Here is a 17,916-nt window from a genome sequence, read left to right as displayed (position 1 = left end):
TATACTATAAACAAGGTTTGAAGGATTGATTGAGTACAACTGAAAAGATTAGTCGATTAATTGATTTCCAGCTTTATAAATGATCAGATTTGCTGCTGGTGCTTTGACTAATGTTAATAATGTTAATTTATTAGTAATAATGTTGAGGTCTGGAGGTCTATTGTGAAGGTGTCACTTTGAACTCTGGGTAATTCTGACGCCATTTCTCACTATTTTCACTCTTCATAGAAACCAAACAATCTATCGATTAATGGAGAAAATAATCAGCAGATGAATCCATAATGAAAATAATCATTAGTTAATAGTTTTATAATGAGCTCCAGCTCAACCAACTCCAACAGTAAAAATCTGCTTTTACATTAATGCTGAGTAATAATAATCAAATGATAGAATATATAATAGTATAACAGTCACAGGGGACATTTTTATACTTTTAATACATTTTCCTGACTATGCTTAATACTGTGCATACTGTACGTGACATGTTTACTGCAGGACCTTTACTTGTAACAGAGTATTTCTACAGTGTGGTATTAGTACTTTTACTGCAGTAAAGGATATGAATACTTCTTCCAACACTGCAACCCCTGAAGAAGACCTCTGTCTCCAGATGAACCCACCACCTCCCAACAGTCAGTAAAAAAAAACATTTGTTTAATTTCTCTGTCTTCTTTATTTCACTCAAATGAAAAAAATAGTTAATATCATTTATATCATTTTCAGTCACTCAATCAACTTTAACTTTTTGTTCACTGTGAAGATTTGCAGTTTAAAGTACAGTTTAGCCCAGTTCTTAACCTGTTTCCAGACCAGATACTAGGCTACCAGGGTACATTCAAACATTCATTAAACTAAGAACAATTTGAATTAGATTTGTCATTAATGGATGAAATGTTATGGTACAAAATGTGTTCACTTGGGTTTAAACAATTAGATTTTTAAGTTAAAGTTAGTTTTTTATAAATCTGTTTTATGGGAGCTTTTGGTAGTTTTTTATATCACATTTCAGAATATGTTTAATATTTTCTTATTGTCAACAAATCCCATAAATACTTCCTGACTTCCCCACCCTGCCTGTGGCACCCTGCCCCCAATTATAACAATATAATTATATTATAATTATACAGTATAAGAGATGATGGGTTTTTGACTCTTTCTACTCATGGTGCACACAAGCTGTAAGAAGTAAGTTACACTGCCCCTCTCAACTGACTTTGTTTCACAGCGTTACCTCACATCCCGTTCACTGTTAAGGTTACTTCAGGGGGGTCAGCCCTATGTTCCCATAGTCTAATAGTCCCACAGCCCTAAGTTCCCACAGCCCAATGGTCCCACAGCCCTATGTTCCCACAGCCCTATGTTCCCACAGTCTAATAGTCCCACAGCCCTATGTTCCCACAGCCCAATGGTCCTACAGCCCTATGTTCCCACAGTCTAATAGTCCCACAGCCCTAAGTTCCCACAGTCCAATGGTCCCACAGCCCTATTTTCCCACAGCCCTATGTTCCCACAGTCTAATAGTCCCACAGCCCTATGTTCCCACAGCCCAATGGTCCTACAGCCCTATGTTCCCACAGCCCAATGGTCCTACAGCTCTATGTTCCCACAGCCCTATGGTCCCACATCCCTATGTTCCCACAGCCCAATGGTCCTACAGCTCTATGTTCCCACAGCCCTATGGTCCCACAGCCCTATGTTCCCACAGCCCAATGGTCCTACAGCCCTATGTTCCCACAGCCCTATGTTCCTACAGCCCTATGTTCCCACAGCCCAATGGTCCTACAGCTCTATGTTCCCACAGCCCTATGGTCCCACAGCCCTATGTTCCCACAGCCCAATGGTCCTACAGCCCTATGTTCCCACAGCCCTATGTTCCCACAGCTTTATGTTCCTACAGCCCTATGTTCCCACAGCCCTATGTTCCCACAGCCCAATGGTCCTACAGCCCTATGTTCCCACAGCCCTATGTTCCCACAGCCCTATGTTCCTACAGCCCTATGGTCCTACAGCCCTATGTTCCCACAGCCCTATGTTCCCACAGCCCTATGGTCCCACAGCCCAATGGTCCTACAGCCCTATGTTCCCACAGCCCTATGTTCCTACAGCCCTATGTTCCCACACCCAATGGTCCTACAGCTCTATGTTCCCACAGCCCTATGTTCCTACAGCCCTATGGTCCTACAGCCCTATGTTCCCACAGCCCTATGTTCCCACAGCCCTATGTTCCCACAGCCCAATGGTCCTACAGCCCTATGTTCCCACAGCCCTATGTTCCTACAGCTCTATGTTCCCACAGCCCTATGGTCCCACAGCCCTATGTTCCCACAGCCCAATGGTCCTACAGCCCTATGTTCCCACAGCCCTATGTTCCCACAGCCCTATGTTCCCACAGCTTTATGTTCCTACAGCCCTATGTTCCCACAGCCCAATGGTCCTACAGCCCTATGTTCCCACAGCCCTATGTTCCCACAGCCCTATGTTCCTACAGCCCTATGTTCCCACAGCCCTATGTTCCTACAGCCCTATGGTCCTACAGCCCTATGTTCCCACAGCCCTATGTTCCCACAGCCCTATGGTCCCACAGCCCTATGTTCCCACAGCCCTATGTTCCTACAGCCCAATGGTCCCACAGCCCTATGTTCCCACAGTCTTATGTTCCCACAGCCCTATGTTCCTACAGCCCTATGTTCCCACAGCCCTATGTTCCCACAGTCTTATGTTCCTACAGCCCTATGTTCCCACAGCCCTATGGTCCCACAGCCCTATGGTCCCACAGACCTATGTTCACACAGCCCTATGTTCCTACAGCCCTATGTTCCCACAGCCCTATGGTCCCACAGCCCTATGGTCCCACAGACCTATGTTCCCACAGTCTTATGTTCCCACAGCCCAATGGTCCCACAGCCCCAAGTTCCCACAGCCTAGGACATTTTCAAAATTAGGTCTTGTGTTCCTACATTTTTAGGGTTAGGGGGATAAAACCTGAAACAAATTTATGAAAAAGGAAATGTGGGAACACAGGACCTAATTTTGGAAAATAAATCTTATATCTTATATCTTAAATAGTCTGCGGCCGACAGTATCGTTAGCTAGCTACACATCGCGTATGAAACTGTTCGTAAAAGTCATTATATTGTTTTGGGGACAACGACATGGTTGGATAGCTAGCTTGTCTTGTTGTTAAACACACTGTCAAATAATTTTTTACTGATTGCCAACTGTACACAATGTTATTGACAATGGATCTTGCTAGCGTAGCGTTAGCTTTCTGGCTCGTACCGTCAGCTGACCTGAAGGGCTCTACGAGCAATGTCTCCGGTTGCTAAGGGTGGCGGTGGCAAGTCGTATCTAAGGTCCGTTCTATTCCCTGGAGCAGTGACCAACGTTTGCATTGCATAAGAACCTTATGGGATGGGAATGGTTGGTCCAGGTATAAGTCAAACCCTCAGGCGTAACCAGGGAAACGGAGCCTTAACCCAAGTTAGCTTTAAGAATTAAGAGGTTAGCTAGCTGACATCGTTAGTCGGAATTAGTTAAACGACACATGGCAAACGGGGACCTGGTGAGTAAATATTACAGTAATACATCCTTTTACAGGCTTTTATGTGCTTTTAATTCAATGCTAGTCACTGAATAAAAATACTAAAAAGATTTTCAAGTCAATGAATCAACAGAAAAACAAAAGCAGCCGCTTGGCAGGAGTGTTTCAACAGGCAATCAGACACCACCAGCATGTTTTTACACCCGATATTATACAGTAGTACATCGCACAATGACAAAATAAATCTTAAATACTTAAAATACATTATTAATAGTTTCATTCATTATATAAGGGAAAATGCAAAAGCCTGCCAAAATACAGTGAATTCTAAAAAACACAGTTCAACGTTAAAACAGTGTGTTTATGAAAATAGAAACTGAGAGGCCTCTCGACGATGATGAGAAATATGTTCCAGTGTGGTTCTGTGTGTTTCTCCTGAATGTGTTACAGCAGAAAAATATTATAACATAACATATTACACACAGCAAGAAATCGGACAGTGTTGCGATAAAAGTCAGACACATTTGTATTGGAGTAAAAAAGGAAAAAAAGAAAATGAAAAAAAAAGAGGGGGAAAAAGCTTCAATAGAAAAAAAGGGAAAAATTATTAAAAAAGGAAAATAAATGAAAATAGAAACTATTAAAAAAGGGGGAAAATACTTAAATAAAAAGGACAATAAAAAAAATGGAAAAGAAAAAGGGAAAAAAAATTAAGGAAAACAAAAAGGGGTTAATATAAAAATGATTAAAAAGTAAAAAAAAAAAGTCCAACTGGCCCTAAACAGACACACCAACATGCAGCAGATTATACTTGCTATTTTTTTTTCAGACAAACCAGAAACTGGTCAATAAGCGACTGGGATGAAAGAGCAGCAGTGGCAGCGGAGAGCTTTACAGACGATCCGATCACCATGAAGACTCGGTCACCCCAGAAAGTGGCAAAGTGTATGTGTAGCTTTGTAGCTGCTAACGTGCTAGCAAGCTGCCGTGCTCCCAGGCCTGTGCATTGCTTCGTTTAATAAAGAGTTACTGAAGACAGGAAAAATAAGCTCTCCAAGCTAACTAGCTAACTGACAATAAGTTCACACAGTTTAAAGTGCAGAAGAAGCTCCAAACTATTCAGCAGATTAGTGCGTATGGGATGTTACCGTCAAACTCAAAAAGCTGCCTTTTCAAAGCAGGAGTACCGTGAGATGTCTTCCCTCCCTTTGTAGACTCCACTACCCAGCAAACACCTGGGGCGTGAGGGGCGGTGGCAGGTTGTCATTGTCCACGTTGTTGGCATCGATGGCGGAAACGGTGCGAGACGGAACCTCTAGCGGGTATTTTTCCAGGATGCCGTTGACCTCCCGCTGCACGCTCTGGGGCCAGGAGAGGAGGTCGGCCTGCAGGCTGTGAGCGGCCTCCATCAGCGACTCCTGCCGGCTGCTGAGGCCCGACAGCACCTCCAGGTTGTGATTGAGCTGAGCCAGAAACGGGTTGGTGGCGGCTGGTGCCTGGTCGGCCCGGGCCCAGTCGCCCTCCGAGCTGCTGCATCGCGGTGAGGCTTGGCCTGACATGTAGCGCTCAAATTCCTCCGGGGAAAGGTTGAGAGACTGGGCGTCCAACTTCTCGATAAAGGCCACTGCACAGCACTAAAACAACAAAAACACGGGAGAAACACCAACATTAAATGATGGCTGGGACTCAAACAGCAAGTTTACATCAACCGGAGTAATGTGGAGCCAGATGGTCTCAATATTAAGACTTTGTACTACGGATGTCCCGATCAGCCGATGTTGAATATCTGCTGATACCGAGTCCCGATCCGATACTTGTATTTGCCTAGATAACAGAGCTTACCGTTTTTTTTATTTATAAAAATAAGTAACTAACTAAACAAAATAACTAAAAGATGTCTTCAGCCTAATGTATTTTACTATGTGTAGCTAGCATTTTTGTAAAACTCACATATAAAATCAACTTCCACTTAGAATGGTGTAGATTTTACTGATGTAAATGATCGGTGTAAGGTGATCGGGGTGACTGCCGATCCCCAATCTGCCCCAACTCCTAAAAATAATCCTAGAGGAAACACTGGACTTTCCGATCAGGACATCCCTGGTTTGTACAGTATTTGATTTCTGGTGGAGAGTTACACAAGAAGATTTCATAGCATATCTATATCTATTCATATCTATTCGTTAAAATTAGGCTTCAGCGAGTGGCGGTTAGCATAACTGAAATTCTCCTACTTCTTAAGCTAAATAAAGTTTTAAAAAAGCCTCTCGGATCAGCTGGAAAATGCATCGTGTTTATGTTTTTCTGATACCACGAAAAGTTTAAAACTTTCTAGAGAGTGGTTCCCATAGGACAGCGACGCTACAAACATATGATGATCTTATAGAATATGATGCATTGCTGTAGATTAAACTATCCTACAGTCTACAAAGGAGTTTAAATAAACCTTCAACATCTACAGCAGTAAAATGCAACATACACATGAATGCAGCAGGAATATTAATCCAGAAACATCAGATAGAAGAGGAAAACTTTTACTTGTAGCGGTAGTACTTTTACAGTGTTTTGTTGGTAATTTTACTTAAAGGAGAAATCTGGTGCAAAATGAACCTAGGGGTTAATAACACACGTTTACTGAGTCGACCGTTCTCTGGGATCTGTTTTCATGCTAATCGAATGTGACCAGTTTGAACTTAAAACCGCTAATTAGCTTATAACGCTAGTCGTCTGGGCAGAGGGTGAAGTAAAAATAAATCTCTATTTCTACACCACTAACAAGGCTCAAAATAGCACCACACTTCCACGGTAGCATAATGAGGGTCCCTACATGTAAACCCGAGCATTGAGAACTTTGTAAGTGTACAGACAGTTTATTAAAAGGATAGATTATAAAGACAGTACCGTTCACATATACAGGCGGGCGCCGTCTTGGGAAAACAGTCATCACCAGTCGAATCAGTAATCAGTAACATAGCTCAAGCACGGGGTTCGTCGTTCGGCTGATCGTGATTGTTTTCCCAAGATGGATGACTATTTGCGCTAAAACTGGTCACATTCGATTAGCATGAAAACATATCCCAGAGAACGGTCAACTCGGTATTAGGGCTGGGCGATATATCGATATTAAAAATATATCGATATATTTTTAAATGAGATATGGAATTAGACCATATCGCATATATCGATATAGTTCAAATGTGATCCTTGCTCCCATAGATATATACACAGATGTCGCCTTGAGGTTCTAAACATACGTCAAAACCGCCGCCATCTTGGAACAGGGGTGCGAAGCATTCAGATCAACGCTAAAGATGCCGGACTTTTGTACTGCTTAATTATGTTCGATAGAGGAAATGAAAAGAACAAACAGCAATGAATAACATTTAACAGGTGACAATGTGTTTTATGATTATGTATGCCGCCTTCGACCAGCAATCTGAGCTCCGGCGGCAGCGGGAGGCGGAGAGCTCCGTGGCGGCCGCAGCGTCTCTTCCCCGGAAAAACACAGCTTTGCCCGCTGCTGCGCGGGTCCCCGCTGATCCAAATCGGACCAGCCAAAGACAGAGTGGTGATCGGTAGGATCTTACACGTAGTCCAGGACGACCTGTATGTCGATATCGGGGAAAGTTCCACTAAGTTTGCGGCGGCAGGCGGACGGAGAGAAGCTACAGCGGGGCAGCAGAGAGCGTCTGCGGCTGCAGGATCTGGAGCTCAGTGCCCGTTAAAATGACATGCAACGATAAATACATACAGAAATAAATAGTGGAGGAATGAGCCTGGACATTTCAGTCTGTTTTAAACTTCACCTTGAAGCAGAAACTCTTAGTTCAGAAGGGTGAAGTTTCCGTTTGACTCAGATCTGTGAACCGATCATAATAAATATTCTTTGTATTAACACATTAATTAGTTTCTTTGTTTTGTAGTCGATAGTTCATCTTTTAGTTTACTTAAGTGGAAGCAGTATCAAGTGGAAGAATGGGACTATAAACCTAGGCTTACAGGCATGAGGCATTACATTTTGAACAAAGTAGATTATATTAATATCAAAAGCTTAATTGACCTTTGGAACGAATCACAAATATGGAGCTTTGATTTCAAAAAAGGTACTCCTGTTATACAGTATTTAGGTTTACATTTTATTGTTATTTGAACAGCTGAGCATTTAATCATGAACCAGGTGAAGAAACCGGTTTATTATTTATTTGATTTTGCAACTGTCTCTATGAAACTACTTGTGACATGTCATATTTGATTTTGGCTTTGACTGAACATTTGCTCTCACTTTGCGGAAAAAAATATCGGGATATATATCGTATATCGATATTCAGCCAAAATATATCGGGATATGACTTTTGGTCCATATCGCCCAGCCCTACTCGGTATACATGTGTTATTAACCCCTAGGTTCATTTTGTGCCGGAACTGTCCTTTAAAGGAACACGCTGACTTATTGGGAATTTAGCTTATTCACTGTAACCCCCAGAGTGTTGTAACGCTGTCTGACGGCTCCAGCATTAGCTTAGCCCAGCACAGATCCTACAGGTAACTGGTTCCAACTAGCCTACTGCTCCGAATTGTGACAAAAGTGACAAAATAACACCAACATGTTCCTATTTACATGTTGTGATTTGTAGAGTCACAGCGTGTACAAAAAACAACGTAACATGAGACACAGCCGTCTTCTAACTGTAAACAAACCGGGAACTATATTCTCAGACAGGCTTGCTGCGGGCATATCACTCCGCCCAAGTACTATATTCTTCCGCCTGAGAATATAGTTCCCGGTTTGTTTACGGTTAGAAGACGGCTGTGTCTCATGTTACGTTGTTTTTTGTACACCCTGTGACTCTACAAATCACAACATGGAAATAGGAACATGTTGGCGTTATTTTGTCACTTATTCGGAGCAGTAGGATTGCTGGAACCATTCACCTGCAGGATCTGTGCTGGCCTGATGCCGCTGGAGCCGTCAGACAACATTACAGCACACACGGAGATGAGAAGGGTATGTATGGACTTGTCTAACTCTGGGGGTTACGGTGAATAAGCTAAATCCCCAATAAGTCGGCGTGTTCCTTTAAGAGAGGAAATACTTCTTTTACCAGTGGTGAAACCAGAGGCCTACAGCTCAAAGGCCCTGACAAGAATTAAAGAAGGTAGAAGATAGAAGACGGACCAGGTTGGTGAAGTAGTATCCATCCTCTCCGCTCATCAGCCTGCTGGGGTTACAGAAGCGTGTGATGTACTGGATGTTGGACTGAAGTCGAGGAGGGTTAGCTTTGAGCACGATGTAAATGAGCGCTGGGAGAAAGTCGTCAGCTGAGGCCGGCTCGTTCTTGGTGGTCCTGATGGCACTGAAGATCTGTTTACTGCAGTGCGTGATGCACCTAAGTTTGTCCCGAGGAACCCTCTTCGAGTCCATCTCAATGATATCTGGAAAAGACAAAGGTACAAAGTCAGGGGGTGGACGGACTCACGTGTCATCTGTCACTTCTAAACAAAAAGCTTTTAGTATTAGTTTAAGCAGAAGTGCCCAAAAAAATCACTGGTTGCTGCTGCTCAAGTGTAAATATTAATTGGTTTTCTTCATCCTCTAGGATAGTAAATGTAATACATTTGTGTTTTGGACTGTTGGTCAGACAAAACAAGGAATTTGAAGAACTTAAGCTCTATTAAAAACTGACATTTTACAGATTAAAAGGATGATTTGATGATTCAAGAAAATGATTATGAGCATAAAAACCTTTTTTAGTGTTTTAGGGTTTAGTCATTCTTTTTTTGCAGGCAAAAATAATATGAATGTTTTTTTTTTTATTATAAAAATGCACTATCAGTTTTTTTTTATATTAAATTATAATTAAACATATGAAATAAAATTTCAGTTGGACTTATAAGATGCTGCCACACTGGACGTTCAATAGGGCTGCTTGATTATGGAAAAAATATAATCATAATTATTTTGGTCATTATTGAAATCACGATAAATTAACACGACTTGTTACTGACTTCTGGAAAGATGTTGCAATTATTGAACTTAAAAAACAGTGGGAAAAGTTAAATAAATCCACAGTAAAAAAAAAAAACACAACTGTGAAATTTGCCTTAATACTTTTCCTATTTAAACTTTAATTTTTTCTTGATTATTCTTTTTCTGTGATCATTGGGGGCCGAAATCATAATCACGATTAAATTTCGATTAATTGCATAGGCCTAACGTTCAGGCACAAACTCTAACCTGTTATTGCTTTGACCACATTCTCAGAGACTTCAGGGATTTCTTCATCCATAGACACGCACAGCATCTGGATGGTCACCCAGTGTAACGCCCTGCAAGACAGAAAAAGAAGCAATGCGATAAGCCTTTTTCTGTGTGTGCACATGATACACATTTTCTTTCTCAGTAACTTCCCCCCTGGATGACAAACAGATGCAGTCAGCAGCTGCCACTATGGAAAACATGGAGAACAGTGCTAAAAGTGGCTGTTGTGTAATCTGACAGACCCAGACAGACGTTTTTTTCACAGACTGCAAGCATTGTGCAGTGATGCTTAGAAACCCACGCTTCCACTTAACGTAACACTAAAAGGCTCCTTGAAAAACACAAAAGCAATTGAATCTGAATATGTGTATTGTTCCACTTCTAGTTATAACTCCCAATTTACATTTCAGTTAGATTTATAAATCAGCTGTTTATAAATGTATGTTTTTCTTCTTTCCTTCAATAATGGCTCATTTTTATCGGTACAGGCATATATGTAAGCAAACATGCACAGAAATAGAAATGTAAATCAGTTTACAGCACTGAGAGAAGCCAGAGAGGCTCATGAATACCTGTCAGAATATAACGAGCTGCCATCAGCCGCTTTAAAACACCTTTCAGATTGCAGAGTGGCAACTTTTTGTATCCTCCGCTATCTCTCGGTTGCCCCCACACACACACACACACACACACACACACACTCCATTTAGTGGATGTCCAACAGACAGTGTTGCATGATGGGAGAATACTGTTCCAATGTGGATGTTGAATTAGTTTTCCAGTCCAGAAAAGCATAAGTTACCATTGATCATTATTGAAGCCCAACGGTGCAATGTGGCTCTAAATATTGAGTTGTTGTGTTTTTCTTTGGGCCCTCTGCAGTCTACTCCGTGGTTAGATTGGAGATGTTTAAACTGTGATGGGTCAGTCTATAGTATGTTCAGCTGATATATTCCCACAGTGCTAACCCTAGACCAACCTTCTGTTCCTGTTGTGAAGTTTGAAGAAGAGCTTTGCTAAAGCAACATGTTGCCTGTTAACTCCAGCTTGTTATAGGCTGCAGTATTGTGTACTTGACACTGAAACAGGAAGCGGTTCCTACATAGATCTGCAATCATTTTGATGCTAAGCTTCCAGTTTCTTTTACCAATAACTGCAGATTTCTTCTCTTCTTATTCAACTGTTGCTCAGAGGGATCTTGGTCTCTTTCTGCCCTTTCGGTTGTCAGTCTGGTTGAACCATTGTACAGTTTTATGTTCTCCATGTACAAAACCAAATTACATCTATTTACAAAGAGGACTTTTTACAACCTGAAAGCATCAAAGACCATTCAAACATATAGAGTAGTCCTCTCAGACATCTGACTGGACCCAATCAAGCTTTTGGGGCAGAAGATTACACACATTTGAACGTTTCTGTATATTATTGTGATTATAATGAAAACACCACTGCCCACCTTATCCTGCTCTGTGTGGCCAAGTCCTTCTTCTCATCGTCAGTGGTTTCCGGACAGAATACGCTCTTATACAGACGAGTCATTATGTACTTTTCCACCTGGTCCATCACCTGCTCCACAGACTCTGACGAGCCTGGTGAACAAAGAGTTATCAGACCACATTAGTCTAGAGCTAATGGGCTGGAGCTAGGGGGGGGAAACATGCTTGTGCTGCCATCAAGTGGTGGCTACATACTCCGATATATTGAAAACGTATCAGTGGAAATAATGAAATGTTACGCGTGAGAAAGTTCTCTAAACCAACCTTTAAAGTGACCCATCAAGCGGTCGGCCAAGTTTTGGTAGAAATCCTGAACGCACTCCGACAGCTCGTCAGCACCCAGATCCTGACAACACAAGTTGGAAGGTCACGAACGTAACACTAAACCCTATTATTATAAAGAGTATTATTATGACACTAGATGTCCAATCAGAAATAAATTGTATTATGTAAGATACTTGGTAAGTAAAATTATATATTTGTAAGTTTAAAAAAATATATGCATGAGGAAGCTTGTCAACTAACTAACAAGGATTAAATAAGTGTGTACTTCTTACTACATTCTTATGTGGGCATTGTGACACACTGTGTTAGTCATATATGTATTAGGGCTGCACAATATATTGTTTTTTTATCGTCATCGCGTTAACAACTTGCGCAATATACACATCGCAAAAGGCTACAACATATCGCAATAGACACTCAGAGATTTTTTGTGTGAGTTGAAAGAAAATATCAGCCGAAAAACGGCACATTGTCTTACTCTTAACGTAAGCAAAACAGTGGGCATGTATTTCTCTCTCAAGAGGAATGTTACACAACATCAGCCCGATATCTGTATTATGGGAGAGGTGATACATATTGTTAATCATTTCAAGTATCCGGGCATAATTATTGATTCGAACTTAAGTTTTTAAAAAACACATAAAAGAGATCTCCAATTGTGTCAGAGCTAGTTTAGCTAATTTTAGACACACCAGTTACCAGTAGCCGCAGCTAAACTGTTTTTGCATTCAATGATCTTCTCACATTTATCTTACTGTTCTACAAGCTGGTCCCAGGCGGGTGGGACTATGCTAAAACCTTTATGTACCTTTTACAAACAAGCTGTGAAAGTTCTTGACAAAAAACCAAGAAACTACCACCACTGCACCATCATAAAAAATACAACTTATTAACCTTTGACAGTTTTCTCTGTTTTGCAGACATGTGCCTGATGTATAAATTATGATCTTGCACCACCCTCACTCAAGCAATGTGTGTCATTTTGCAGAAATAATGTAAGGGTCAACAGGGCTTCTGTAAGAGGTGACTGTTACACCCAATTTAGAAAGACCAAATTTGGTCAATCAGCTTTTTTCATTTACTGTAATAGAAAAGTGGAACTTAATTCCACTTCACATTAGAGATTGTGCAAGTCTCAGCAGTTTTAAAATGTCCTTAAAGACTTGGCTGAAGGCGAATCAACTATGTGATCAATGATCTTTTTATAACATGGAATGTATATTTGTATTTTGGTTTATATGTGAGTAATGCTTGTCACATGTTGTTAAGTTTTTATCTGTTTTGATAGTATTGTCTGTACGGTCTATATTGTTCTTTTATCTCCCTTGCCCAGGGACCACAGATGTAAATTAGCTGTATAGCTAACTCTGGTACAGGGCCTGAACTGTGCATGGTCCCTGACAAATAAACTAATAAAATACAAATACAAAAAAACTGTCATTGTGTTTTTAAGTGGTGCCTTTTATGTATTGCCTCTATTCAATGTTCAATTTGTTCAATGAAAAAACTTTGGAAATGATTTCCTTTATTTGTTTTAAATTCGACAAGCGATTTTTTGTAATTAGCAGAATACTAAGAGCATCAGAAATGGAGAATTGAGCACACTTTAAGATCTGTTTATTTATCGCAAGTAATATCGTTATCGCCATATTCAACAACGTCATAGCATATCGCATATTTTCCTCGTATCGTGCAGCCCTAACATGTATCTCGATATGCTTTCTATTTTTGTGTAATATTATTTTCTTTATGAACCTTTCTGTTTCTTTAACATGTTCAAAATAGATTTCAAGCAATCAATCAGACCTTCTTGTTTGACATGTTGACAATGAAGGCTCGGCACTGCTTATGGATGTCCCGGCCAGGCTTCTGGAGGTTTTTCAAGAAGTCCACAAAGTCCTTGGACACTTGGTCTGTCTCGAAGCTGGCATGGCGGCTAATTGACGGACTGGGTGTCTTGCTCTCTTGGTTTTCTGATGAGGAAGAACCAAATTTAGAAAAACGTAATGTATGTGACAACAAGACTGCCGTCATTTACAGGAGATAGTTTCAGTACGAAACTCCACCGAAACCACATTTTTGTGAATGTTTGCGTACAGATTAAACCAACGATTAGATGTAACATGTTAATAAGTGAGCTTTAGAGGTGCTGGCAGGGGTATTCTTTCATTTGGAGCACCTAATCTTAATATTTCAGGTTAGCCTAAACAAGCAAAGCGTGAAGCTGTGAGTTCGTCATCAAACCAGTCAGAAAGTAAAAACAGACCGGTAGGTGTATCCAGTTGCTCCTAACGTCGTACCTTTCTTGTTAGCAGTGCGTGACGAAGGGCTGAAGAACTTCTTAACTGTGGTCACTTTCCGTGTCTTCTCGTTGGTCTTCTTCTCCTCAAACTTGGAGAAGGGTCCCAGAGAGGCGCGCCCCGGCTGTGGTTGTGCTGCTGTGGACTGTGTCTGTGATCCCTGACTACTGGCATATGCGGCCTCTTCCTCCCGCTGCAACCTGGCGCACAGGACATTTTAACAGAGCAAATACCAGCAATCAGCAGGAGAATATGGAGAAAAACTCACTGTACTTTATACAGGAAGCAAATTTGCATTTCCTACGATGGCGAAAAGGAGGTGCCGCCTTACTCTGCCTCTGATTGGCTCACCCTGGTATTCTTATCTTAACCCTAACTAATCCCACTCCTCATGCCTTAACCCAATCAATCTAACCAGCGAAGACAACGAGTACTAATAATTTCCCCCTGGGATTATTAAAGTATTTCTGATTCTGATTCTGATCAGAGGCAGAGTAGTGCAAGATATTCCTTTGCCATCATAGGAAACGCAAATTTGGATACAGGAAGGGCAAATGCAAATGTTTTAACCCAGTAGGTGAAGTTGGAAATGAAGCAGCAGAAGGTCTTACTTTTCTGCCAAGGCCCAGTCGTCCTGGATCTGTTTCTGTCGTACCCGCTGGTACTCCTCCCTCCAGCACTTTGAGCACAGGCCCTGCCATGCCGCGTTGCCATAATAACCGCATCCCTTATTGCACAGCAGGTCCGACTGGTCCACGTGTATCCCCCCCCGGCGCTCCGTCCGCTGACTCATGATGCTAGACGACTGGAATGGAATAAATCATAATCTCATTTATTAGTGTATTTTGCATGCGCTGCTGTAGCCTAATCGTTAGGGCTGCTCGATTATGGAAAAAAATATAATCACGATTATTTCGGTCAATATTGAAATCAAGATAATTTAACACAACTGCTCGTTGACTTCTGGAAAGATGTTGCAATTATTAAAAAACAGTGGAAAAAGTTAAATAAACCAACGATAAAAACTAAACACATACAACTGTGAAATTTGCCTTAAAAATACTTTTCCCATTTAAACTTTCTTTTTTCATTCAGAACACAAGAGAAAATAAGAGTTTACTTGCAAAACGTAATGAGCTAAATAATAGGTTTTCTCGATTATTCTGTTTTTGTGATCATTAGGAGTTCACTGATGTTGAGCTCTTTTTCCGGGGTCTTTGTACTATTGATGCTTGGGTTGGCATCCAGGACCTGGTTTCTGGAGGTGTCATTATGGGTCTCCCTCAAGAACGCCTCCACCTCTTCTCTGGGGCTAGTCAGGCTAGTCAGATTTTGCTTCACCCAGCAGTGTTCTGGTGAATCGGAAGGGGTCTTTGGTGAACTGGGATCTTTTGTTCTCCCTATCCTTCCTCTTCTTCCGAGTGCTTTCTGCTCTTCGGAGTCTACAGAGGCGCTCCCGGAGTTGACTCGTCACAGCCTTGATGCCTTGCCTTTCATCAGCAGGTGCTCTTTTGAACTGCTTGGTGAGAGTCTTGATTTCTCCCCTCAGGTGATGAATTTCCCTTTCTCTTCTGCTTGGCTGGTGTGCAGTCTTGATGTTGACTTTCTTCTCCTCAATTCCAAAACGCTCCCTTGCCATGTTGTAGCTTATTGTTTTGAGAGTATTGACTTTCTGCTCAACCGTCCCTGCTAGCGTGGCTTCTAGCACTTTGTCGAGATCTTGGTCTAGTTGGTACCACTCTTTGTTGTCACTCATCTTGGGCCATTTGATTCGTTCTCTCGCAGGATAGGGTAGGCTCCCTGGGGTGGCATCAGGTGGGTACCTCCTGAGGTCTTGAGGTGACACAGGTGCTGAGAGATCCCCAGTGCTGTGGGGTGCTTCCTGCCTGGAGCTCTCCTGCGTCTCACCAGGTGCTACCGTTCTTGCAGATCTTTCCGCAATGACACTTTACTTCCAATGCCTCCCCTGTTAAGGTTGTTTGGGTGAGCCGTCTCTTTGTCCGTAATTCATTCCTGGCCGTTACCGTTGTGTCTGTCCTGTCAAGTCTCTCATCCTCCCCCCCTCTCGGGAGACTCTGGGGGTATTGCTCTGTATTACTTTCTGTAGCTTGAGTTGGTGCCCTCTTGCGAGTGCTGTGGATGAGGTTGCTAACCTCATACACCCACGCCAGTCTTTCCTGGAAGTCATCTGTCTTTCCAGCGTCACCGAACTTCCTCGGTTGCCACCCAGACTTTCCTGGAAGTCACTGGTTGCCCAGAGTTTCTAGATTACAAATACATCCGAAAATGCTTCTCACCTTCATTCACTTTAAGTGAATGTAGCCTTGGCCAGGAGGGGTTGATGTCGTCAGGCGGTACCCATCGTTCATTGGGTGTTTCAACCCAATGAAATCAGTTAATCGACTAATTGTTTCAGCTGTGCTTTTATTAACTGTTGGTAATTCATATAACTATGTTTTTTATGCTACATTAGTAAGTAACTAAAGATGTTAAATAAATGTAATGTAGTAACAAGTTAAATATTTCCCTCTGAGATGTTGTGGAGTAGAAGTATGGAGTAGCATGAAATGGAAATACTCAAGTAAAGTACAAGTACCTCAAAATGTACTTAGTTACTTTCCACCACTGTCCATTTCTGTCTATTTCTGTGTACATTAAGAGTCAAAGGTAAAATATCTGAGTAGGCTACTTCTTCCACCACTGAAAGTAACTAACCTACATTTTCTCAAGTACTGTACATAAGTACAATTTGACATAACATAACAAAACATAGGCTACTTGATATCAAGTCAGGTCAACTCTGCTTTATTTGTCAATTTCTTCAAATATACTAGGCAAGGCAGCTTTATTTATATAGCACATTTCAGCAACAGGGCAATTCAAAGTGCTTTTACTAGACATGAAGAGGAATCGAAAGTTCGTCAAGATGCACTATTATCTACCCAGTAGTATACAATTAGCTCCATATTGATAAACTACAACAATAAAAAGCTCTAACATGTATTTGTTAGTGATAAAAACAAAATAATATAGGCTTGTTTTCTATAATAATAGCCTATAAGTTGTAAAAGGAGCCCAATTTGCATGAGTTGTTCTATACTTTATTGTATTTCTACCTTTACTTAAGTAAAGTATCTGAGTACCTCTTTCACCACTGCCTTGTAATAACAAAAATAAATGTCACACAGACACAGGCTGGTATTTTTATGTTTACTGTTTATTATATAACGTTAAATGTCGCCAGCCTGTAGGGTCAGTTAACGTAGCTACACATGCTGCGGTATTTTACGTAGCTATAACAGAGGAGTAACGTTAACGTTAGCTAACGTTAACGTTAGCTAAGACAAATTTTAGTATAACTTATCATTAATGTTGGATTCAACATGTCATGTACCTGCAGTGCTGCTTTACTCACCTATAATATGTGTTGACCGATCAGGAGTAGGCTACTAACAGCTTCAGTCCTCTTCGCTTCTGTAATGAGATGACGGAACCATGAGGGTGAGGCCAATGACGTGTTGACTCTGGCCATTGGCCAAAATCCCGCTGCTGTTCAACCGGGCGATACGTCGACGCGGCTGCCATATTGGGACGGAGTAGCCGCGCATCCTAATGCATATAAGTATGGAGGCAAGATGTCTCTCTACAATTAAAATCATACTTTCTCGCTGGATTTTAAACCTATTTTAAGTAAGTTTGCTTTGTTACAAAGTGTTGCGGGTTTTTTTAAATTTGAGAAAGGAGAGGCTTTGTCCAATGAAGATTAACAAAAAAGATTTAATAATAAAAATGACATGACAGCGGACTGCAAGATGTATTCCCCTCGTTTTTCTACATTTTACAGTCCCAAACATTTCTCAGGTTCACCGATATATTCCCTTGAAGTTGTGGGCGGTTCCTTGGATGAACATTTTTTCCATTGGTCCGTCATCCCCCAAAAGTAGCAGTAGCATAGTTACATCATTTTCAATATCTTCATGTATTTCTTATTACTTGGATTAGATTAAAAAAAAAATACTTTACCTGATATAAACT

General features: G+C 41.3%; 1 protein-coding gene across 2 annotated transcripts; it reads right to left on the bottom strand.

The window, feature by feature from the left end:
- Positions 1–4,284: 4,284 nt before the first annotated feature.
- On the bottom strand, positions 4,285–17,371 carry rabgef1 (RAB guanine nucleotide exchange factor (GEF) 1). 2 transcript variants are annotated; one of them, XM_028595947.1, is made up of 9 exons: positions 17,297–17,371; positions 14,493–14,678; positions 13,882–14,081; positions 13,388–13,554; positions 11,561–11,642; positions 11,257–11,389; positions 9,777–9,868; positions 8,718–8,974; positions 4,285–5,175 (listed from the first exon to the last, which is right to left on the bottom strand). In XM_028595947.1, exons 2-9 carry the CDS (start codon positions 14,672–14,674, stop codon positions 4,762–4,764), a joined length of 1,527 nt encoding a protein of 508 aa, XP_028451748.1. In that variant the 5' UTR covers positions 14,675–14,678; positions 17,297–17,371; the 3' UTR covers positions 4,285–4,761. The 2 variants fall into 2 exon arrangements, with proteins under 2 accessions (XP_028451748.1, XP_028451749.1); XM_028595948.1 differs by having other exon boundaries at positions 14,493–14,686; positions 17,297–17,345.
- Between the last annotated feature and the right edge of the window lie 545 nt (positions 17,372–17,916).

The sequence above is a fragment of the Perca flavescens genome, chromosome 13 (genome assembly GCF_004354835.1).
Source record: "Perca flavescens isolate YP-PL-M2 chromosome 13, PFLA_1.0, whole genome shotgun sequence".
NCBI classification, from domain to species: domain Eukaryota; kingdom Metazoa; phylum Chordata; class Actinopteri; order Perciformes; family Percidae; genus Perca; species Perca flavescens.
The sequence above is the reverse complement of the archived record's forward strand: the minus strand, read 5'-3'. Positions and strand labels throughout refer to the sequence as shown.